This window comes from Thamnophis sirtalis, unplaced genomic scaffold (genome assembly GCF_051295495.1).
Source record: "Thamnophis sirtalis isolate CommonGarterSnake01/CBP01778 unplaced genomic scaffold, rThaSir2_p1.2 scaffold_13, whole genome shotgun sequence".
Taxonomy (NCBI): Eukaryota; Metazoa; Chordata; class Lepidosauria; order Squamata; family Natricidae; genus Thamnophis; species Thamnophis sirtalis.
In genome coordinates, this window is record NW_028261393.1 from 21,058,927 (window position 1) to 21,079,414 (window position 20,488).

Here is a 20,488-nt window from a genome sequence, read left to right on the forward strand (position 1 = left end):
AAGAGACAAAATTGATGTCACTGCTCTCAACCGGCCTTATAGGATTTGTGAAAACCCGAGACAACAGCAATTCAGGCAATTTAGAGCATTGGCAAATGGGGCTTGGCACAGAATGCCCCTTGCACCACCGTGAAGAGCCACGGTGTTGACACGTGCTTTATGTACACGTGAAGGATGTGGCCTTGGCAATGAAGCACAATTATTGTTGAACCCTGGGAGAGAGAGAATAAGGATACGCTTCTCTTCATGGAAGGGGATATTGCTTTCAAGAGCCAAAACAAACAGTGGGTCTGTTTCCAAGCCATCTTCTCTTGTTGATTTAATGGTATAAATGTGCTTAGGACACTTCTCCAGGTCTACAGCACAAGCTACACCTCTCAGTGAGCAAGAAGCACCAGAGTGCCAAATGGGGCCTTTACGAAGAGGAAGCTTGATAGGGCAGGTATGTGATTTATTTTTATTTTTTGCCCCCCAATACTACCAAAATGAGAGTAGAATTATCTAAATTGCTGCAACAGGTATACAGTGCAACAAAGAAAGATGGTATGGTTCTTAGATTTCAGTTACTATCCTGTGCATGCCAGCATAAGGATAATCCCCATGGGGTTCAGTGGGAGATTTCTAACAACTGTGCATAGAATCAGGTTCTAAGAGGTTTGGATTAACCAGAAATGTTCCAAGCAAAAGAGAATTTACAATGGCAAAGGTTTATGAATGGTGGTAGTTAAATTCAACGATATAAAAAGGTACTACAAAATGAAATTCCATCTTGGATTCAAGTAAGACTTTTAAATCAAGGATATAACCTTTTAATATCCAATATCAATCTTGACTCTTGATGATTATATGGATAGTTCATGTAGTTTTCTTGGCAACATTTCAGGAGTTTTCATTGGAGAGTGTATGGACTGACTCCCAAATCACCCAACTGTTTTTGAGTGTAAGGGAAGTCTTTTTATAGTTATAATGTACACTGAAGATGGCATTTAATTTTGTTGTACCATGTACAATGACAATAAAGTAAAGTAAGTAAGTAAGTAAAACTCAGTCTTTCCTAGATCAGTGCACTTAACCATAATACCAAACCACATCACATAGATTAGGCCTCCTCCGAGTTCCATCTGCCAGTCAGTGTCGACTGGCAACTACACAGAGGAGAGCCTTTTCAGTAGTAGCTCCGACCCTTTGGAACGATCTCCCCGTGGAGATTCGTACCCTCACCACCGTCCAGACCTTCCGCACAGCCCTTAAGACCTGGCTAGCCCGTCAGGCCTGGGGACAAAGATAACTGTCCCCACCCGAATGATGAATGAATGTTGCTTACTATTTTACTTCTATGTATTGTTGTGTCTATTGTCTGTATACCCACCCCCCCTTATTTTATGTAAGCTGCCCTGAGTCCCCTCAGGGAAAAGGGCGGCCTATAAGCATTAATAAATACCTAAAATACCTAAATACCTATATAATTCCTAATTTAGGCACTTTCCATATTTGTGAACTTTCAATTCCTAGAATTCCTTACCAGACAGGTTTAATCCAGCATAGCTGTTTAAGGATCAGCAAACGTTGGCTGGTCTGTGAATGTAATTAAACCTCAAATATAGTTATTCAAAATTTAAGTCTCCAAGAGTAATGATTACAATACGATTATGACTGAAACTTCATTTAAGGGGAATTGAAATAGGTAGGCTCAGAAACTGTTTCCTGGCAAAGGTTAGTTTTAAGAGGCGAGAGAGGTAGCATAATATATTTAAGAGGGATGACCACCGTCCTATAGGAATACTGGGTAGGCTGGAAGAACAGGTAATACAGAGGACACCTGCTTTGCACCTAGGAAATCCCAGGTTTGATGCTCAAGAAACTCCTCCCCCAAATCCTGGAGAGCTGGTGACAATGTAAATACTGGAATTGGCAGTTTCCTCTGTTAGAAGATAAGCAGGCAATTCAATTCATAGTGGCAGAAAAATCCACACCAATTTGGTGCTGTTGTAAAAGAATAGAAACCAGAGTAGAGTAGGTGTCAGGTTGGAGGGTAGAAGGGTTTCAGCAGAGACCAAGAAAGGAGTAAAGCAAACAAAGCCTCAAAGGTAGGAAGGGTGGGTTAAGATCTGGAGTAAAAGCACATTAAGAGCTTCATGAGTGTTGTTTATGGAGTGTTTAACCTGGTTTCTTAAATTAACCCATTTCCAGGATCCGTCCCATAAACTAAGGCAGGGAGCTGAGAGGGCTGGGAAAATATCCACAGACCCCACACATCCTGGACATAAATTGTTTCAACTTCTGCCCTCAAAAACGACGCTATAAGGCACAGTACACCAGAACTAGACACAAGGACAGCTTTTCCCCCAAATGCCTTCACTCTGCTTAACAACTAATTCCCATAACACTGTCAAATAATTTTCCAAGACTGTATTACTATTCTTCTTCTCTTCCTTCCTAGTATTTATCTCTTCCCACTTATGACTATAACCATGTTGCTTGTATCTTTACAATTTATATTGTTTTGTTTACTATTACCATTTGATAGTTTATTAGTAACCTTGACTATCACTAAGTGTTGTATGTTTTTATTTGTGATGAATGTATTTTATTGTCCTTATATACACTGAGAGCATCTGCACCAAAGACAAATTCCTTGGTGCCCAATCACACTTGGCCAATAAAGAATTCCATTCCATTCTATTCTGTTAAGCCACAAAAACCATAAATGTAGCAGCTCACGAAATTGCCACTGCTAGATTTGAAACTGGCCTGATTAAAGATGTTGCGTCCACACAACCAACGCTTGTTATTCTTGCTGAGTCCTTGAGCACTTCCAGTCGCTTTCCAGTCAGTCAGTCAGTCAGTCAGTCAGTCAGTCAGTCTCTTTCTCTCCCCCCGCCCCCACAATGCTTAAAATCTCAGGCTGCCTGGGGCTTCTTTAGGTGCACTTTGCACACTCTCAGAGGAACTGATAGCAATAGCAGATTTTTATATACCGCTTCATAGGGCTTTCAGCCCTCTCTAAGCGGTTTACAGAGTCAGCATATTGCCCCCAACAACAATCCGGGTCCTCATTTTACCCACCTCGGAAGGATGGAAGGCTGAGTCAACCCTGAGCCGGTGAGATTTGAACCGCTGAACTGCTGATCTAGCAGTCAGCCTGCAGTGCTGCATTTAACCACTGCGCCACCTTGGCTCTTATGCACTGCATTTTGAAACTGATGTTTCAAAATGCAGTGCATTCAAATGGCTGTGCAGGCTCCCCCCCCAAAATGTAACCTTTAAGCAGGCCTACAAATTTGAGATCCTTATGTGAGATGCATAAAAGTTAAATGTCCTTAAAGAGGCCTTGAGTTTCCTCATTTAAACTATATTATAAAGCGCTATGTTTAATTATAGAGAAACTCCTAGTACCATTGGTTATCTTTCATTTGACCTACTATGGCTAGGATAAGCAGAAACTGCCATGCTTACTACTCTGCATGACCCATTTTGAATACAGAGGCTGAATATGCTGCTTGCTTGATCACCTGTCAGAAATGATGTATCCTGCTTGGAGGGGGGGTGGATTAGATGACCTACAAGGTCCCTGTTAATCAAACACTGCCTATTGCACAGGCTGCAGCTGAACCTCACCAACAGCGCATCCGCCACAGGCATTTCCCTTCCTGTCCTCTTTGTAACAGGCAGGCATTAGGTAGGTGAAGCTTGCCCACCTCCATTGCACAGAGGGAATAACTGAAGGCCCCTGAGCCTTGGATTATATCTCCCATTACTGTCTCAAAAGGTGCTCTTTTATAAAAAAATAAATTTGAGACAACTAGGACCTTGGATGATAAGAATCTCCAAAGACATGGTTGCAGGAACAGGGTATGTCTAGTTTGATGAAAAGAAGGACTAGGGGAGACATGATAGCAGTCTTCCAATATCTCAGGGGCTGCCACAAAGAAGAGGGAGTCAAAGTATTCCCCAAAGCACCCGAGGTTGGACAAGAAGCAATGGATGGAGACTATAATCAAGGAGAGAAGCAACCTAGAACTAAAGAGAAGTATCATGTCATTAGAACAGTTAACCAGTGGGATGACTTGCCACCAGAAGTTGTGAATGCTCCAACACCGGAAGTCTTTAAGAAGAGGTGTAGGGTGTATGGTGGGTCAAGGTGGCATATTGGATTTGTATTTTGGGGGGTATGGTCTATGAAAGCGAGGGCTGTGTTTATTACTCAATGTTATATGCCCCGGTCATGCACAGTATACATTGTGATTGTATGAAATGAAATGGAAATGGAAATAAACGTATTTTTTTTTAAAAAAGAAGAGGTTGGATAACCATTTGTCTGAAATGGTATATAGGGTTTCCTGCCTAAGCAGGGGGTTGGACTAGAAGACCTCCAAGGCCCCTTCCAACACTGTTATTCTAAAGTATGTGACAAGTCCCATAAATCTTGCTGGCTGGGGGTGATGGGAGTCATAGTAGCTCGACACAGAGAGAGGGGGGAGGGAGGGGGAGAGAGAGGGAGGGAGGGGAAGAGAGGGGGAGGGAGGGGAAGAGAGGGGGAGGGAGGGAGAGGGGGATAGAGAGAGGGGGGCTCGAAGCACTGATCTGCGGGCGGCCACGTGACCGCGCCCAAGCCCTATCACGTGAGTCTCCTGCGCCTCCTCCTGGAGCGAGAGGACGCGGCGCGATGGTGGCGCTGAAGCGGGGGCTGCCGCGGCTGGTGGCTTCGCTGCGGCCGGTGAGCGAGCCTAAAGGCCAGCGGGCGCGGCTCCTCCCGGGCCTTCTGCGGGGTGGCAGCCTCGAGCGCTGCCGTGGCTGGGAAGGAGGCTCCATACGGGGCTTGGACCTTAGGGCAGCTTCCGCGCGCGCTGGGGACTACAGCTTCCAGCAACCCTGGCGCAGAGGGTGAATGGCAGAGGATTCTGGGAGTTGCAGTTGCAGCAAAGAATAATGATCACCTGGAGGGCAGTCTCTCCTTGCCTGGGTTTCTTAGCTTGCAAAGCATTCGCTTTAGATCAGGGATCCCCAAACTTGGTCGTTTTAAGACTTGTCGACTTCAATTCCCAGAATTCTAGGAGTTAAAGTCCACAAGTCTTAAAGTGGAGAAGTTTGAAGACCTCTGCTTTAGATACTGACTTAAGGTTTAAGGTTGGCTGTTGGGTTTGTGGGTTGTGTTTTATTTGTGTTGGGAGAACTCCCACCTGCTTGATTCGTTTGCCAGTGCAAAATATTTGGAAAAACTCCCAAGCTTCGCCTGAGCCAGAGGGGGTTTGTGTTGTTTGCACTCCGGGATCAGAACAAGTTGGGTCGTGACATGGGTTTCTGCGAGCCCTGAAGTGTTCTGAGATATTTGGGATAAAAGTCAGCCTGCTCAATAACAACATGGGTAGAACATGTGCACACCTCCTTAGGATATGAGTGTGCATGCGTGAGTTATGCCTGAAGCAGGGAGCTGCGATTGCAGCTTTGAGCCTTCGACTTTGGCTGGGAGTACTGGGGAAAGAGGTGATTTCCACATGCACAACTGTGATACGTGGCTGCAGCATGGGCAGGATAAGAATAGTATCTTTAACTTTTCCAAGGACTTATGATGCACTCATAATAATTGCTTTTAGAAGGCCAGATCTTGAAGAGGAAACTCAAGTACTTTGGGCCTTTAATGAGAAGTAATGACTCACTGGAGAAGAGCCTGGGAAAGACTGAGGGCAAAAGAAGAACGGGACAGCAGAGAAGGAGGTGGTTGGATGCAGTCACCGAAGCAGTCTGCATGAGCTTTAATGGACTCCAGAGGATGGTAGAGGACAGGAAGGCCTGGACAAACGTTGTCCATGTGGTCACAATGGGTCAGACACGAACTTCACAACTAACAACAATAACATGATGCACTCCAATTTGTTTGGTGGCTAGGTTTTTTGGGAGTGTGGGTGGGTCATTCTTATCCTAAGCTAAGTATGGTCCACTTTTTACTTTGTGGAACTGTGCTTGTTGTTGTTGTTGTTGTTGTTGTTTTAAAAAGGAAAGAAATGGGTCAGACGATGTAGCCTATGCATTCTCGGCCCAAAATTTCTGTTGCGAAGCAAGAAGCTGAGTTTTGCCCCTGTTTCATGACCTTTGCCACAGATGTTAAGTGAATCATTGCAGTTGTCGATAGCATATTTGCTAAGTGAATCCAGCTTCCCTACTGACTTTGCTTGTCAGAAGGTTGCAAAAGGTGACCATATGACCCTGGGATACTGCAATCGTCATAAATATGAGTAAGATGCCAAATGTCTGAATTTTCATCATGTGACCATTGGGATGCTGCAATAGTCATAGGTGTCAAAAACAGTCGTCACTTTTTTCAGTGCTGTTTTAACGTTCAACAGTCACTAAATCAATTGTAAGTCGAGAACTACCTGTATATGCAGGGTTAGGACTTTCTGCTAGGACTTTTATGTGGGTGGAGATGATGATTTAAATATTCATGCTTCAGTAGCACTCAAACCTTTGAGCCTCTTTCTCCAAATCACTCACTTATACTGCTTCAAGGACATTCCCAGGTTGCCTGTCCAATGCCTGTTTACATTCATGAACAAACAAGCTGGGAAAGGCTTTGCAACAGCCAAATTGAGCTTTCTGGCAGGCATGGCTGCCTCAGTGCTTTGTGGAGGTGTGCATTGATTGTGCCCATAAGCTTCATGAAGTTTTTTGTATGCTTTGTACAGCCTTAAATCTCGTGTCTTTCATACCTGAAAATGTGCAGAAACATAGCTAGTTTTTAATTCACAGGGAAGGGTTCAGAGGCCACTAAATTGAGGCTTGGGAGCCAAAGATAGCTACAGAGCCTCAGATTACCCACTCCTGTCTTAAACGAAGAAAGCATCCTATAATATATTTATGATCTATCTTAAAAATACACATCAGAAGATGTGAGGTAGCCAGAAAGGATAGCTGAAAAAAGTTGACATATAGGCAGATTTGTTAACTACCACCAATTTCACAATGAACTTTTAACTTTGAGGTTTCCTGCAGCATAGCTTTAGAATACAGTGGTATTCAAAAACAGATGTTTGAAAACAACAGCCATATTCTGCATTGAAGAAGTGTGTATAATATCCGCATGCAGGAATGTCTTACGACAGTGGTGAATTACACCCCAAATGAAGCAATATAAAAGGAGAAACCAAGTCAAATCACAGTACAGTAGTAGGAAGCAAGGCAGAGCCATCCTAAGGGAGGTAGAAAGCTACCTGATTTGGGATCCTCTAGTTTAACATTGCCTGAAATCTGAGACAGTGATAGTCCATGACTTCTAAAAGCTCTTTCCCAGCCCTGTCTGGATGTGCCAAGACTGCCTCAGGGACCTTGTGCTTCAGAATGGATTCTCTATTGCTGTGCCAAGGCACTTTTTATTTTCCAAACGTGTGACTCGGGCTCGCCAGTGCTACTCAATGAAGCATCTGTAATTGGATGCCAACTCTGTACAATCGTTTTGCAAACAAAATTCATTGGAATGGAAGCGGTATTCCAAAAGGTTAGTCATGAAATAGCCTTAGCTGCTTTGGACTTTGTTGGGAGGGCAAGGTAATTTTTTTAAATACAGGAACAGGAGTAAATTGAAAAAAAAATGCTTGAAATTATAAGTGCCAGCCTTGTGCAGCTAATCGGATCTTCCTGGGCCTGATGTTTTCTAAAGACAAACTACAATCCCATGATTCTCAAGGAGTTATAATCAGACACATCTGGAGTCTGAAAGGTTAAAGAATATTAACGCAACTATCGCTAGCAAAATTGCATCTCTTGCAGAATCACAAAATAATTTTTCTTCTTAACATTTGATACACTCAGGATGCTAGATGGTCTACTGAATTGGCATTCTTTTCTTTCCCTTGTTTTACAGCTCAGTTTATCAGCAGCTGGAACATTTCCCAAGCATGTGAAAATAGTTGAGGTCGGTCCACGGGATGGTTTGCAGAATGAAAAGGCAAGTGACCTCTGCTAAGCTGTGTTTGGGCTGTGGCTGAAGTTTGAAATAAGTGGCTTTGGTGGTTTTATGCTTGTGAAATTGATGTTTTGACATCAGTGCTATTTTGATTCTTCTCCTAGGTAAAGTATTGGCATAGCTTAAAAATTCAACCTCAAGTCTATGTTCCCAAAATTCCTATCAGTTTAATTACTTGAAATATGCTGGATTGTGCCAGTAAATCAATGCTTATCAAAAATACCCATTTGGGAGAGTGGGTTTGGACTTATGACCATGTGATTTGCTTAATCTGCCCTAGAAATGCCCAAAAAATCAGGTCCAGCCACACAGTGTTCTAACTTATGACTGCAATAATTTATGACTGAAATTCTGCTGCCAATTGTGGTTATAAATTGAATACTGGTCGTAAGCAATAAGGTTGTTAAGTGAGTTTACATATGACTATGCCTGATTTAAAAGGGGTGCAGTGGCTCAGTGGCTAAGACACTGATCTTGTAGATCTGAAAGGTCAAATCCCTAGCGCCACATAACAGAGTGAGCTCCTGTTACTTGTCCCAGCTTCTGCCAACCTAGCAGTTCGAAAGCATATAAAAATGCAAGTAGAAAAATAGGGACCATCTTTGGTGGCAAGTTATCAGCGTTCGGTGTTTAGTCATGCCGGCCACATGACCATGGAGACATCTTCGGACAGCGCTGGCTCTTCGGCTTTGAAATTGAGATGAGCACCTCCCTCTAGAGTCAGGAACGACTAGCACATATGTGCAAGGGGAACCTTTACCTTTACCAATGCCTGATTTTACAACCACTTTTGTTTTGGTTGTTAATCAAATCTGGCTTCGCCCATTGACTTTGTTTTTGGAAACCAACTGGGAAGTAAATGGTGGTCACATGAGCTTTTGTGAATACACGTCAGTTGCCAAGCACCCAAACTGCAATCATGGGGATGCTGCAATGGTTATAAATACAAAGACCAGTCATAAGTCCATAATTTCAGCACTGTTCTAACTTTGCACAGTTGCTAAATAAGTGTTCATATGTCGGGGACTTACCTGTATGCAGAATCACAAGTAGGGAGCTTTCTTGCAATGGTCAGTCTCAAAGGCTGGCTGGCTGGCATTGGCAAACCTGAGAAAAGGAAGTGTTTACAAATCTGAATGATGTCACAACGTCAACAAAATTAAATCCGGCAAATGTGTTTCTGTTTATTATAATAGGTATGTTGTTTCTGTGTTCCTGCTGGTTTGTGGGCTCATTTTAAAAATCCACAGTTAGGGAAGATACAAAGGAGAAAAAAACAGAAAGGGTTTTAGAATGTAGTGATTCAGCCACAACTAAATGTTGAGAAGGAAATGCAATTACCGTGTTTCCCTGAAAATAACAGTCTTATTTCCTTTTGACCTCCCCCCCCAAAAAAAATAAGCCCTCAGCCTTATTTTCAGGAAGGTCTTATTATTTTTGAGGTGCAGAAGGTGGCGAGCGTGGTTACCTCATGGCTGCTGCTGTGTTGCAATATTTTGGGGGGGGGGCTTATTTTAGTGCATGCGCTCAAAAGCCTGGTTGGGCTTCTTATCTGGGGAAGGCTTGTTTTTGGAAAAATAGGGTATGGAATTGCTGTTAAAGGGAAAATCTCTGTCTTTCTCTTTTCAGAATATTGTTCCCACCCAGGTGAAAATTGATTTAATCAACATGCTGTCAGAGACGGGTCTCTCCGTTATAGAAGCCACCAGTTTTGTTTCTCCAAAATGGGTACCTCAGGTCAGTTATGGAAAAGGCCATAAAGGATTTGGCTACACAAGCTACAGTTACTTTGCTCCTTTGCAAGATCTAGTTCGGCTTATTTGACATACCTTAATTAAAGCACAGTCTTTGGCTTAGTCTTTGGTATAAATGAATGTCTCAGCTTGGTTTCTTTCATAAGGAGAGGCACAATTTATGTTTTTCCAGCTAATCGCAGTAAATGCTGAATCAAAGGGCTTGGAGGTGTTCTACACCAGGAACGTTGAACCTTAGCAACTTTTAAGACTTGTGGACTTCAACTCCCAGAATTCTGGGAATTGAAGTCCACAAGACTTAAAGTTGCCAAGGTTGGACATTCCTGTTCTCCTTTTACAAAGTGTGACTAGTCATCTCATTTAGGCAAGAAAAATAAAATGCACAGGTACAGTATATGTGGTACCTTGCTCAATAGTAGCAACTGTGAGAGGGATCTCGGAGTCCTAGTAGACAACCATTTAAATAGGAGCCAGCCGTGTGCAGCAGCTGCCAAAAAAGCCAACACAGTTCTAGGCTGCATAAACAGAGGGATAGAATCAAGATCATGTCAAGTGTTAATACCACTTTATAATGCCTTGGTAAGGCCACACTTGGAATACTGCATTCAGTTTTAGTCGCCACGGTGTAAAAAAGATGTGGAGACTCTAGAAAGAGTGCAGAGAAGAGCAACAAAGATGATGAGGGAACTGGAGGCTCAAAACATATAAAGAACAGTTGCTGGAATTGGATATGGCTAGTTTAATGAAAAGAAGGACTAGGGGAGACATGATAGCAGTGTTCCAATATCTCAGGGGCTGCCACAAAGAAGAGGGAGTCAAGCTATTCTCCAAAGCGCCTGAAGGCAGGAAAAGAAGCAATGGGTGGAAACTAATCAATGAAAGAAGCAACTTAGAACTAAGGAGAAATTCCCTGACAGTTAGAACAATTAATCAATGGAACAAAGTTGCCTCCAGAAGTTGTGAATGCTCCAGCACTGGATAGCCATTTGTCTGAAGTGGTGTAGGGTTTCCTACCTGAGCAGGGGGTTGGACTAGAAGACCTCCAAGGTCCCTTCCAGCTCTTGTTATTCTATTCTAGTACTGCATGTGGCGGGATTATTTCTAAGGAATTTAAGCCTGCTGTTTGTTCTTCCTTTTGGTACCTAGATGGCTGACCACACAGAAGTTATGCAAGGCATCAGGAAGGTCTCTGGGGTCAGCTACCCCGTCCTCACGCCGAACCTCAAGGGATTTGAAGCAGCGGTAAGAGAAATCTGCAGTCGAAAAGCTCCTAGGCCCTTGCGCTAGTAGGGAAGGTACGAATGAGTGGAGCTATAAGACCTTTTGAACTTTTCTCTCACAGTGCTCTTCGATAGGCACAGGAAGTCCTCAGGTAATGACCATAAGGGAGCCTTCCCATTACAGTCGTAAGTGGTGACAATCTTGCCATCTTTTCTCTGGTGGTTGTTAAGCAAATCCATGGTTTGCTACGGGCCAGATTTACTGAACATCGGAAGTAAAAGTGCCGGTTTTCAACAAAACTGTCTTAAATTGAGGTCACATGAACACAGGGCCCTGCTAATAGCTGTAAATATGGCCTGGTTGCTAAGCACACCCAAAGTGCGGTTATATGACAATGGGGGATCCCCTCATTATTCCCTCCCTCCCGTCAGAACTTTGAATCCAGGTCGCAAGGACCTCCCAGTTAGGTCCATCAGAAGTTCAAATGGTCACCAAGCAACCAGTCGTAAGTCGAGGAATATCTATCTATCTTCTCTGTCTGAATTGAAAAAGCAGATCCAATAAAGCAATAGGAAGGCAATGCAGAATGGAGAATTATAAAAGCCAAACAGGAAAGCTGATACAGAGGGCTGTATAATTACTTTATATTGTTATGTATGTTTTGTGTTTTGTTTGTTCTTGTGGAGGTTTTCTTTCTGTTTTCAAAGATTAAAACATTCAATCAAAATTATTTAAAAAAGAAAAAGAAAAAGCAGATCCATATTTTAAGCCAGGCACATCATTAGCCTAGGCTGAAGTGCTACAGCTGGCTCTCCCATTTGCTGCTTTGGCACTGCATTTCCGGTTTCTCATCCAGAGTATCTGCTTCCCTGTGTCTTGAGGAAGTGGTTGTCTGGAACAGTTTGTTTCTCAGCAAGTTGGTGGTGTGTCCCACCCGCAGCAGATTCGGACAGTGAGGAGGTTGGGGAAGAACATGGCCAGTCCTGGAGTCTGGGGAAGGCTCTGATGAGGGCTCTGTGTCGGAGGCAGAGGGGGGGGCAGAGCCATCTGACAGTTATCAGCTGCCTTCAGAATCAGACATCAGTGAGTCAGATGAACAGCTGGAGCCTGTTCCCAGTGTGCGCATGCACAGAGTTGCCAGATGAAGGGAACAGATAAAGAACAGGGGTCGGCTTGGGAGTAAGGCCACAGGTGGATGATGAATGGCCCCTCCCAGAGGAAATAAAAGAGGAGCAAAAGGGGAGTGAAGTTTGCAGGAGACAGTTAGTTCCCTTAATTGGTTCATGATCCTCCGAGGCTCCTTGGCAAATTTTGCAGATATCGGCCTGTCAGCTCTCCAAGCCAGATAAGGTCTGTGACTGTAAATCCTCCCTTGAAAGACTTTGCTGGATGTGAATGAGCAGAATTCACAGTAAATTAAGAAAAGTGTTTTTTGTCGGGAGGAGGAGTTTGCTTCAGGCTCTTGGGAAGCCTCAGTCAACAGTTGGCTTGGTGACCTTGGCCAGTTACAATCCCAGCCAACTGATTCATAGGGTTATTGCAGTGGGAAAAACAGGAGGAAGGGAGTATTAGGTACGTTTGTTATCTTGTGGTGGAATCTCCAGCTAGCATGGGGAGGGGGGGAGGAGTGAAGTGGGGGCTGAGCTTAGAGTCCTCGCACAGCAGGAAGCGGTGCAGGCCTGACACCTCCGGAATCTCTGAAACCTTATCTGACTAACCCCAAGAGCATCTGGCAAGATTCCTGTAAATAGGCATTGCAACAATGAAGAAGTAACTTTGAACAGCTCAGGGAGTTGTTCTGATTCCTTGTTCCTGTTACTTATGAAAGCAATAAAGGTGGGATAAAAATCTAATGAGTAAATAATAGATAAATTTGTCGTGAGGGAAGGAACAAGGGCTATGCTTTTCTGAAGCGAGAAATGTATAATATCTAAGCTCTTTTTTATGTTGTTGATAGGTGACAGCCGGAGCCAAGGAGGTCTCAATCTTCGGGGCAGCCTCCGAGCTCTTCACAAAAAAGAACATCAACTGTTCCATAGAGGAGAGTCTGCAAAGGTTTAGCGACGTTCTGCGGGCATCAAAAGAAGCCAGTATTCCAGTCCGAGGGTAAATATTAGCACCGCAGGCTGATTTGAGTGATGAACAAGCATCCTTATATGTAGCCTATGAGGAGGAGAAAGGAAGGCTGAGACATGGAAGAAAGAGGGATCTTAGCTGGAGACAATCCAACATCCTTTCCAGAAAACACAAAAATGTTTCTTTTAGCTCAGTCTTCCCCCAATCTGGCACTCTTCACATGTGTTCAGTCTGCAACTCCCAAATTGAAAGTTCTATTTATAGCAGCTAGTCCTCATGATAATAAAAAGTCTCCTTCTTCTCTGTAGATGGTTTTTTAAAAAAAAAAAAAAAAAACCTTACACGACCTGGTAACTTCCCTTTGTAATAGTAATTGTGGGAAGAGGTAATATTGATTCTGTCCCCCCCCCCCATCAAAAAAGTATCACCGTATTGTTCCGACTGTAAGATGCTCCAAAGTATAAGATACATCTAGCTTTTGAGGAGGAAAACAAGAAAAAAAAATCTGCCTCCCAGCAATTTGCCTCCTTGCAGCAAACAGCAAATAGCGTGGTCAGCTTAAACACCGCCTGATTTAGCACGAGCAGCTGATTGGCAGTTGGATCAGCCGCCTGGAGTTGCGCCAATCAGCTGTTCCAGGCTGCGGAGATTGCCACCACCTATCGCTGCTGCTTCATATCATCGCCTCCACACATCCCATTTTGGGCCTCTGCGCATCCGGGCCGAGAAAGGGACAGGTGGAGGCCAAAAACAGACACTCAGAGACCGAAAATGGGGTGCACAGAGACGGCGATAGGTACGGCCTGGAACAGCTGATTGTAGCTATTCCGGGAGGACAATCCAACCACCAATCAGCTGCTCATGCTAAACTAGGCTGTGCTGAAGCTGACCAGACTGTTTGCTGCAAGGAGGCAAATTGCTGGGAGGCAGAGGCGGAAGGGTGGGGGCCGGCGGGTGGATGGAGTTTCAGCAACATTCACTCTATAAGACATACAGGCATTTTCAACCACTTTGTGGGTGGGGGGGAGATGTGCGTCCTATAGTGTGAAAAATAAGGTATGTTATGGATAGATCTCTCGTGACTGGACCCAAGGGAGGCAGGGGCTGCTAACTTTCATTAACCCATCTCCCATGATTTTACATGACAACATTGCATTTTCTTCCCTTCTCCATGCAGCTACGTCTCCTGCGTTCTTGGCTGCCCTTATGAAGGAAAGATTTCTCCCGCTAAAGTGGCAGAGGTGAGTTCGTGGTGTAAGCTGCTCAGAAGAGGTGTTCTTTTTTGTAAACGAAATCCTACCTTTTACAAAAAAGAAAGACGAGCCTTTGAGAAGAGAGTTAAATCTCGCCACTCGTGTATTGACTCAGTAGGATTTGCCTTCTGTTCTGATGTCATTGCAAGGACACGAGAGACCATAAATTAGAGAAGTGAGGGAGAAACATTTCAGCACCCGAATGCCCAAACCGGAACATGCGTGCACACACTCCCTGTGGGACAATTTTGGCACGCCATAAGAAAAAGGTTCGCCATCACTGATTGCAATCTTCATGATCTCAGTTGTACTTGTGCTATGGATTCCGCAAACAGTTTTTGTTCTTGGCCTCACTTGAGAGGCTCAACCTGGGAGCCTCTATGACAGTATGACAGTGGTGGAGAAGCTATGACATGCGTGCCAGAGGTGGCACTTGGAGCCCTCTCTGTGGGCACGGGTGGCGTTGCTTCAGCCCAGATCCATCGTGTTTCTCTCAGCAGGATGGTGGGGGTGGAGAAGGAGGGAGGAAAAGAGAAGGAGAGAAAGAGAAATGATATTACAAAAGTTTTTCTTTTTGTTAAATATATTTCAAAAGCAGAAAAAAATGAAGGGGCATAAAAGTGCATTTATCACGTTTTTCTTAGAACAATTGTTGAATTCTGCCTTGTTTATCATTATTTTAGGTAGTAAAACCTCATTATTCAGGTTAAATTGTTTTGTTGGCACTTTGTGCTAAGTGGGTTTTGGGTTGCAGTTTAGGCATTCGGTGCCGAAAAGGTTCGCCATCACTGCTCTATGGAGATTCTCAATCATCATGGTTGTCCCAAAGGTGTTTTTTTCCCAAAAAGGCAACTGGACTTTCTTGGAGTTTTCTTGGAAGACAGTTCACTCCTCATCCAAGAACTAAAGAAGCTTCTTGCATGAGAAGCAAAATGTTTTCAAAGAAAACACCCAAGGAAGTCCAGTTGCCTTTTGGGGGGAAAAAACACATTTGGCTCAACCCAAAGTTCTAATATTTACCTGCCATTTGCAGCTATTATGGCAAGATAATGAGGGCAAACTGGATTGAGCAATTGAGCACCCAAAGCAGAGCATTTCATAGCGGCAGGGAAAAATTAACAGAGGAGGAAATGCAACAGAGTCATTCACCTTTTCCAGGGAAAGAAAATCCTGAAGATGAATCCATCCTGATTATACAATTGTGTGTTGAATTTTCAACCAAAGAAAAACAATAAGAAGCTACAATTTTATTTTAAAACATCTGTTTTTATGTGACAGGTGTCAAAGAAAATGTATGCGATGGGGTGCTATGAGATTTCCCTTGGCGACACCATTGGTGTGGGGACCCCTGGTAACATGAAGGAGATGCTTTCGGCAGTCATGAAAGAGGTGCCCGTTGAAGCTCTTGCTGTCCACTGCCACGACACTTACGGACAAGCTCTTGCCAATACACTAGTTGCACTACAGGTGAGTTTCTCCCTCAGTCTTTGAAGCAACTTTTAGACGTAGTCCTTGACTTATGACTGTCACAAAAAATGACATTGTCAGGGGTGGAAAATCAGAAATCCAAGGTTTATTGCAAGGTTATGTTCTCTACAAGAACCTGAACTACTAACAGTCAAGGGAAATTAGTGGGAGATAAGAATAGAAAGGAATTCAAGTAGGCCTGGACTTAGATCTCTTGGCACGAATGGACTCTAGAGTGATGACGCATTTGACTTCCCGGGCCACGTCATCTCCTACAAATGTAGATTCAAAGTTCCAGCAGTTGGGCCCCCTTTGCAACCATGTAACTGAACCAGATGCTCAGCAACAAAACTCACATTTGCTGCATACCACAGTCATGAGACTGCATTTTATGACTTGTTAACAATATCTGAGCATTACGGTCATATGTTGAGGACCACCTGTAATAAAATGAAACCAGTTTGCTCACCACTTACCTTCTCTAAATCAAATCTGAGCATTAGGCAGGTCCTGTGAATGAGAATATCGGTAAAGAAGGCATACATATAAAAGAGAATGCAGTATTGCAGGCAAACTTTGCCCACAGCCTTGAGTTCGATCCTGACCGGCTCAAGGTTCACTCAGCTTTCCATTCTTCTGAGGTCAATAAAATGAGGACCCAGATTGTGGGGGCAATGTGCTGACATTGTAAACCACCCAGAGAGTGCTGTAAAGCACTTTAGGGTGATATATAAGTCTATGTACTACTGTGTTTCCCCGAAAATAAGATAGGGTCTTATTTTCTTTTGACCTTTTGACTTTGAAGCGCTTGGCCTTATTTTCGGGGAGGTCTTATTATTTTTGAGGTGCAGGAGACGGTGAGTGTGGTCACCTCGTGGCTGCTGCTGTGTTGCAATATTTTGTGGGGGTGTATTTTGTGAGGAGGTCTTATTTTAGTGCATGGGCTCAAAAGCCCGATTGGGCTTATTATCTGGTGAGGACTTATCTTCGGGGAAACAGAGTAAATACTATATATTTTTCAAAAAAAGAGAGTGTGAGAGAAGAGAAACCTTATTTGGATCTTCAAAGGCTTGCTCAGTTCCTAAGCTTTAATTTCTCACAATAGATTATGATTGCAAACCATTCTTAAAGGGTTCTATTTCTGTTTGCAGATGGGTGTGAATGTAGTCGATTCATCGGTTGCTGGCCTTGGAGGCTGTCCTTATGCTCAGGGAGCATCAGGGAATGTGGCAACAGAAGACATGGTGTACATGCTGCACGGCCTTGGGATTCATACAGTAAGTGAGAAGCTGAGTGTTGTGGCCCACCAGTGGCCGGCGGAGCTGGCAGCACTTTCGCACAGTGAGGAGGTTGGGGAGGAACATGGGCCAGTCCTGGAGTCTAGGGAAGGCTCTGATGAGGGCTCTGTGTCAGAGGCAGAGAGGGGGCCAGAGCCATCTGACAGTTATCAGCTGGCTTCAGAGTCGGAGATCAGTGAGGCAGATGAACAGCTGGAGCCTGTTCCCAGTGTGCGCATGCGCAGAGTTGCCAGATGAAGGGAAGAGCTAAAGAACAGGGGTCGACTTGGGAGGAAGGCCACAGGTGGACGATGAATGGCCCCTCCCAGAGGAAATAAAAGAGGAGCAAAAGGGGAGTGGAATTTGCAGGAGACAGTTAGTTCGCTTAATTGTTTCATGATTCTTGAGACTCCTTGCCAAGTTTTGCAAATATTAGCCTGGCAGCCTTTTGTCTTCAAAAGATTTTGCATTTGAATGTTTTGGATGTTTCTGCAAATGATTTTAAGCCACATGAAACAGAATATTGGCAGAATATTATGCAGATAGTCCTTGACTTACAGCAGTTCATTTAGTGACCATTCAAAGTTACAGTGACACTGGAAAAGTGACATGACCATTTTTCACACTTACAACTGTTGCAGCGTCTCTGTGGTCCGATGATCAAAATTCGGACACTTGGCAAGTGATTCATGTTTATGACGGTTGCAGTGTCCCAGGGTCACGTGATTACTTTTTGTGACATTCTGACAAAGTGAATGGGGAAGCCAACCAGATTCACTTAACAGCTGCAGCGATCCACTTAACAACTGTGGCAAGAAAGGTCGTAAAATGGGGTAAAATTCACGTAACCGTCTTGCTTAGCAGCATAACTTTTGGGTTCAGTTGTGGTTGGAAGTTGAGGACTATCTTTTATAGCTTTGTGGATGCAAAATAAACAGCTGCCTGTTTCCCCCCCTCTTTTTACCTATCAAGGGTGTGGATCTATCAAAGGTCCTTGAAGCAGGCACTTTCATCTGCAAGATGCTGAACCGGAAGACCAGTTCAAAAGTCGCACAGGCCACCTGCAAATTGTGAAGTAGACCAGTGCCTTTCCTGGACTTGCTGGGATCAAAACTGCATGACAGTCTGGAAACTGCCTTGTTAGCATTTGTCCCCGCAACTTTATTTAAGCACTATCCAATGACTCGGAATTAAAAAGACAAGAAGATGAAACTGCTGGATTTTACACTAAGAGGAAGAAGAGGACATTAAAAGACTGTAGAACACCACATCTGCCTATCAAGCAGGTTGGATGTATTTGAAGATGGATGTTGCAATTGTTTTAAGGAGAAAATGTATTGTTCTTGTCCTTATTTTTGACTTGGGTCTCTTGTGCCTGAAATCTGTTTTGTACCTAGGGCCATTCACACTGGCCAGCACCTCCACTGTCTCTCCAGTGCTGGGCTTTCTAAAGGTTTTAACTGTCAGGGCAAGCTTCCCTTTTCATAAGCTCTTGGATCATTATCATCCTTTTTAGATGCAGTGGTCCTGGGGAATTCTGGGAGTTGAAGTCCACACATCTTAAAAGTGGCCAAAGTTGAGAAACACCCGTCTAGTGGTTCTTGTCAAACATTGAAGCAAGAAAACGTACGCTGGGATTTCTCTAAAAATAAAAATAATTTTTACTCTGGGTTTGAATGTTATTTGTGCCATTTGATTTGTGCTAATGATCTGCCCAAGGGAATCAAGGAGTAGTCAGAGGCAATCATGCAGGTGGTAGCCTTCAACTTAGAACCATTCATTTAATGACCAAAGTTACAACGGCAAAAAAAGTGACACATGACTGTTTTTCACATTTATGGCCATTGCAGCCTCCCATGGTCACGTGATCAAAATTCAGACGCTTGGCAACTGGTATGAATTTATGATCCCAGAGTCATGTGACCACCTTTTGCGTCGTGACACAGTCAATGGGGAAGCCAGATTCACTTTACAACTAGGTTACTAAATTAACACCTGCAGTGATTCACTTAACAACTGTGGTTCAGAGTTTCCAAGTGACAGGACTGATGTTTGCAAATGTTTCTAGTAATTTTGCGAGTGGTCTGTCCACTTATGACCGACTGACCAAGCGCGTCCTGGATTTGCTTGGCACTGATTAACTTGTTGCTGGACTTTCAACCTTGCAATTTGGGTCTACTCCTGTCATTGAACTTTGCACTTTAGCACTACTTTTGGGGGGGATCGATCTTGGCGTCCAGTCCAGGTCCCACACATGAAGATAAATAAGGTCCCAGACCGAAGCTCTATGCGCCTGGGGCGCTTCTGGATATTTCCTTGTCTGAGCTGGATGTTAACAAGGGTGTCCAACCTTGGCCATGCTGGCTGGGGAATTCTGGGAGTTGGAAGTTCACAAGTCTTAAAAGTGGTCAAAGTTGAACAGCCCTGACTTAGCCACTGATGGTATCACCTTTGCCCACAGCCTAAAGTGTTTTCTTCCCCCACATTTTTTTGCCCCAACCATTCTAAATTCCAGCTGGCTTCCCTTTTGACTTTACTTGGTAGCCAACTGGGAAAGTTACAAATGGTGCTTATATATTCTTGGGATGCTGCAACTGTCATAATTGCATGCCAGTTGCCAAGACCTCAAATTTTCATCACCAGCAGGCATTAGTCACTTTTTTCAGTGCTGCTGTAACTTTGAATGGTCACTAAACAAGTCAAGAACTACCTGTCAATAATACAGAGTTGCTATTTAAAGACATGGCCACTAGGAGGCAGTATACGCCAAAAGTTCACTGCTGATTTGAACCTATCCAAATGGTTTTAGGTGATTTAAACAACGAAACATTTAAATTAGGGCATGTTATTTCTAAAAATATTAATAATTATACCAACTCCTCTGTGAAGATAAAGTAATTGTCATTGTTATTGCTCCCAAACACTGGCCATGTTGATATTTGAACATACTTCCAGCTTAGGGAAGGTTTGTCTAAAAGGCTAAGGAGTTAAAAGGTGTGATGAAGACAACAGCTCGAGAGCCAGAATAAAGCCAGGTTTTGCATCCTGGCTTGTTTTAAATACCCTTTCAGATTTGTAGTCATGTAGTGTTAAGGAGAAAACATGCTTCTATAAATCCAAACAACAAGATGGGTGAAACAGCAATTAATTGTAAATAAGACTTCTCTGGAAAAGGCATTTTCCAAGTCAAGCAGTCAAATCCTTAAGATTTATGGTGACAAAGTTGTGCTTAGTCGACAACCAGGATTGTAAATACCATATTTTTCGGACTATAAGACGCACCAGAGTATGAGATGCACCATGATTTTGAAGATGTAAATTTTTTAAAAAAGGTTTTGCATTCTGCAGGCCTCCCAAACCCTCTGCATGCCTCATTTTTTGCAAAAAAAAAAAGGGGGGGGGGCATGCAGAGCTTTGGGAGGCTTGTAGAGAGCTTCTGGGGCCAAAACCGAGCAAAAACGGCCCGTTTTTGCAAAAAAA

The 20,488-nt window shown here is 43.6% G+C and overlaps 1 protein-coding gene across 2 annotated transcripts; it reads left to right on the forward strand.

Annotated features, from left to right (window-relative positions):
• The first annotated feature begins 302 nt into the window (after positions 1-302).
• On the forward strand, positions 303-18,677 carry HMGCL (3-hydroxy-3-methylglutaryl-CoA lyase). 2 transcript variants are annotated; one of them, XM_087728223.1, is made up of 9 exons: positions 303-442; positions 7,859-7,942; positions 9,590-9,697; positions 10,861-10,956; positions 12,893-13,041; positions 14,189-14,252; positions 15,543-15,731; positions 16,883-17,008; positions 17,981-18,677. In XM_087728223.1, exons 1-9 carry the CDS (start codon positions 332-334, stop codon positions 18,080-18,082), a joined length of 1,029 nt encoding a protein of 342 aa, XP_087584349.1. In that variant the 5' UTR covers positions 303-331; the 3' UTR covers positions 18,083-18,677. The 2 variants fall into 2 exon arrangements, with proteins under 2 accessions (XP_087584349.1, XP_087584350.1); XM_087728224.1 differs by lacking the exon at positions 303-442 and adding an exon at positions 4,604-4,717.
• Positions 18,678-20,488: the final 1,811 nt, after the last annotated feature.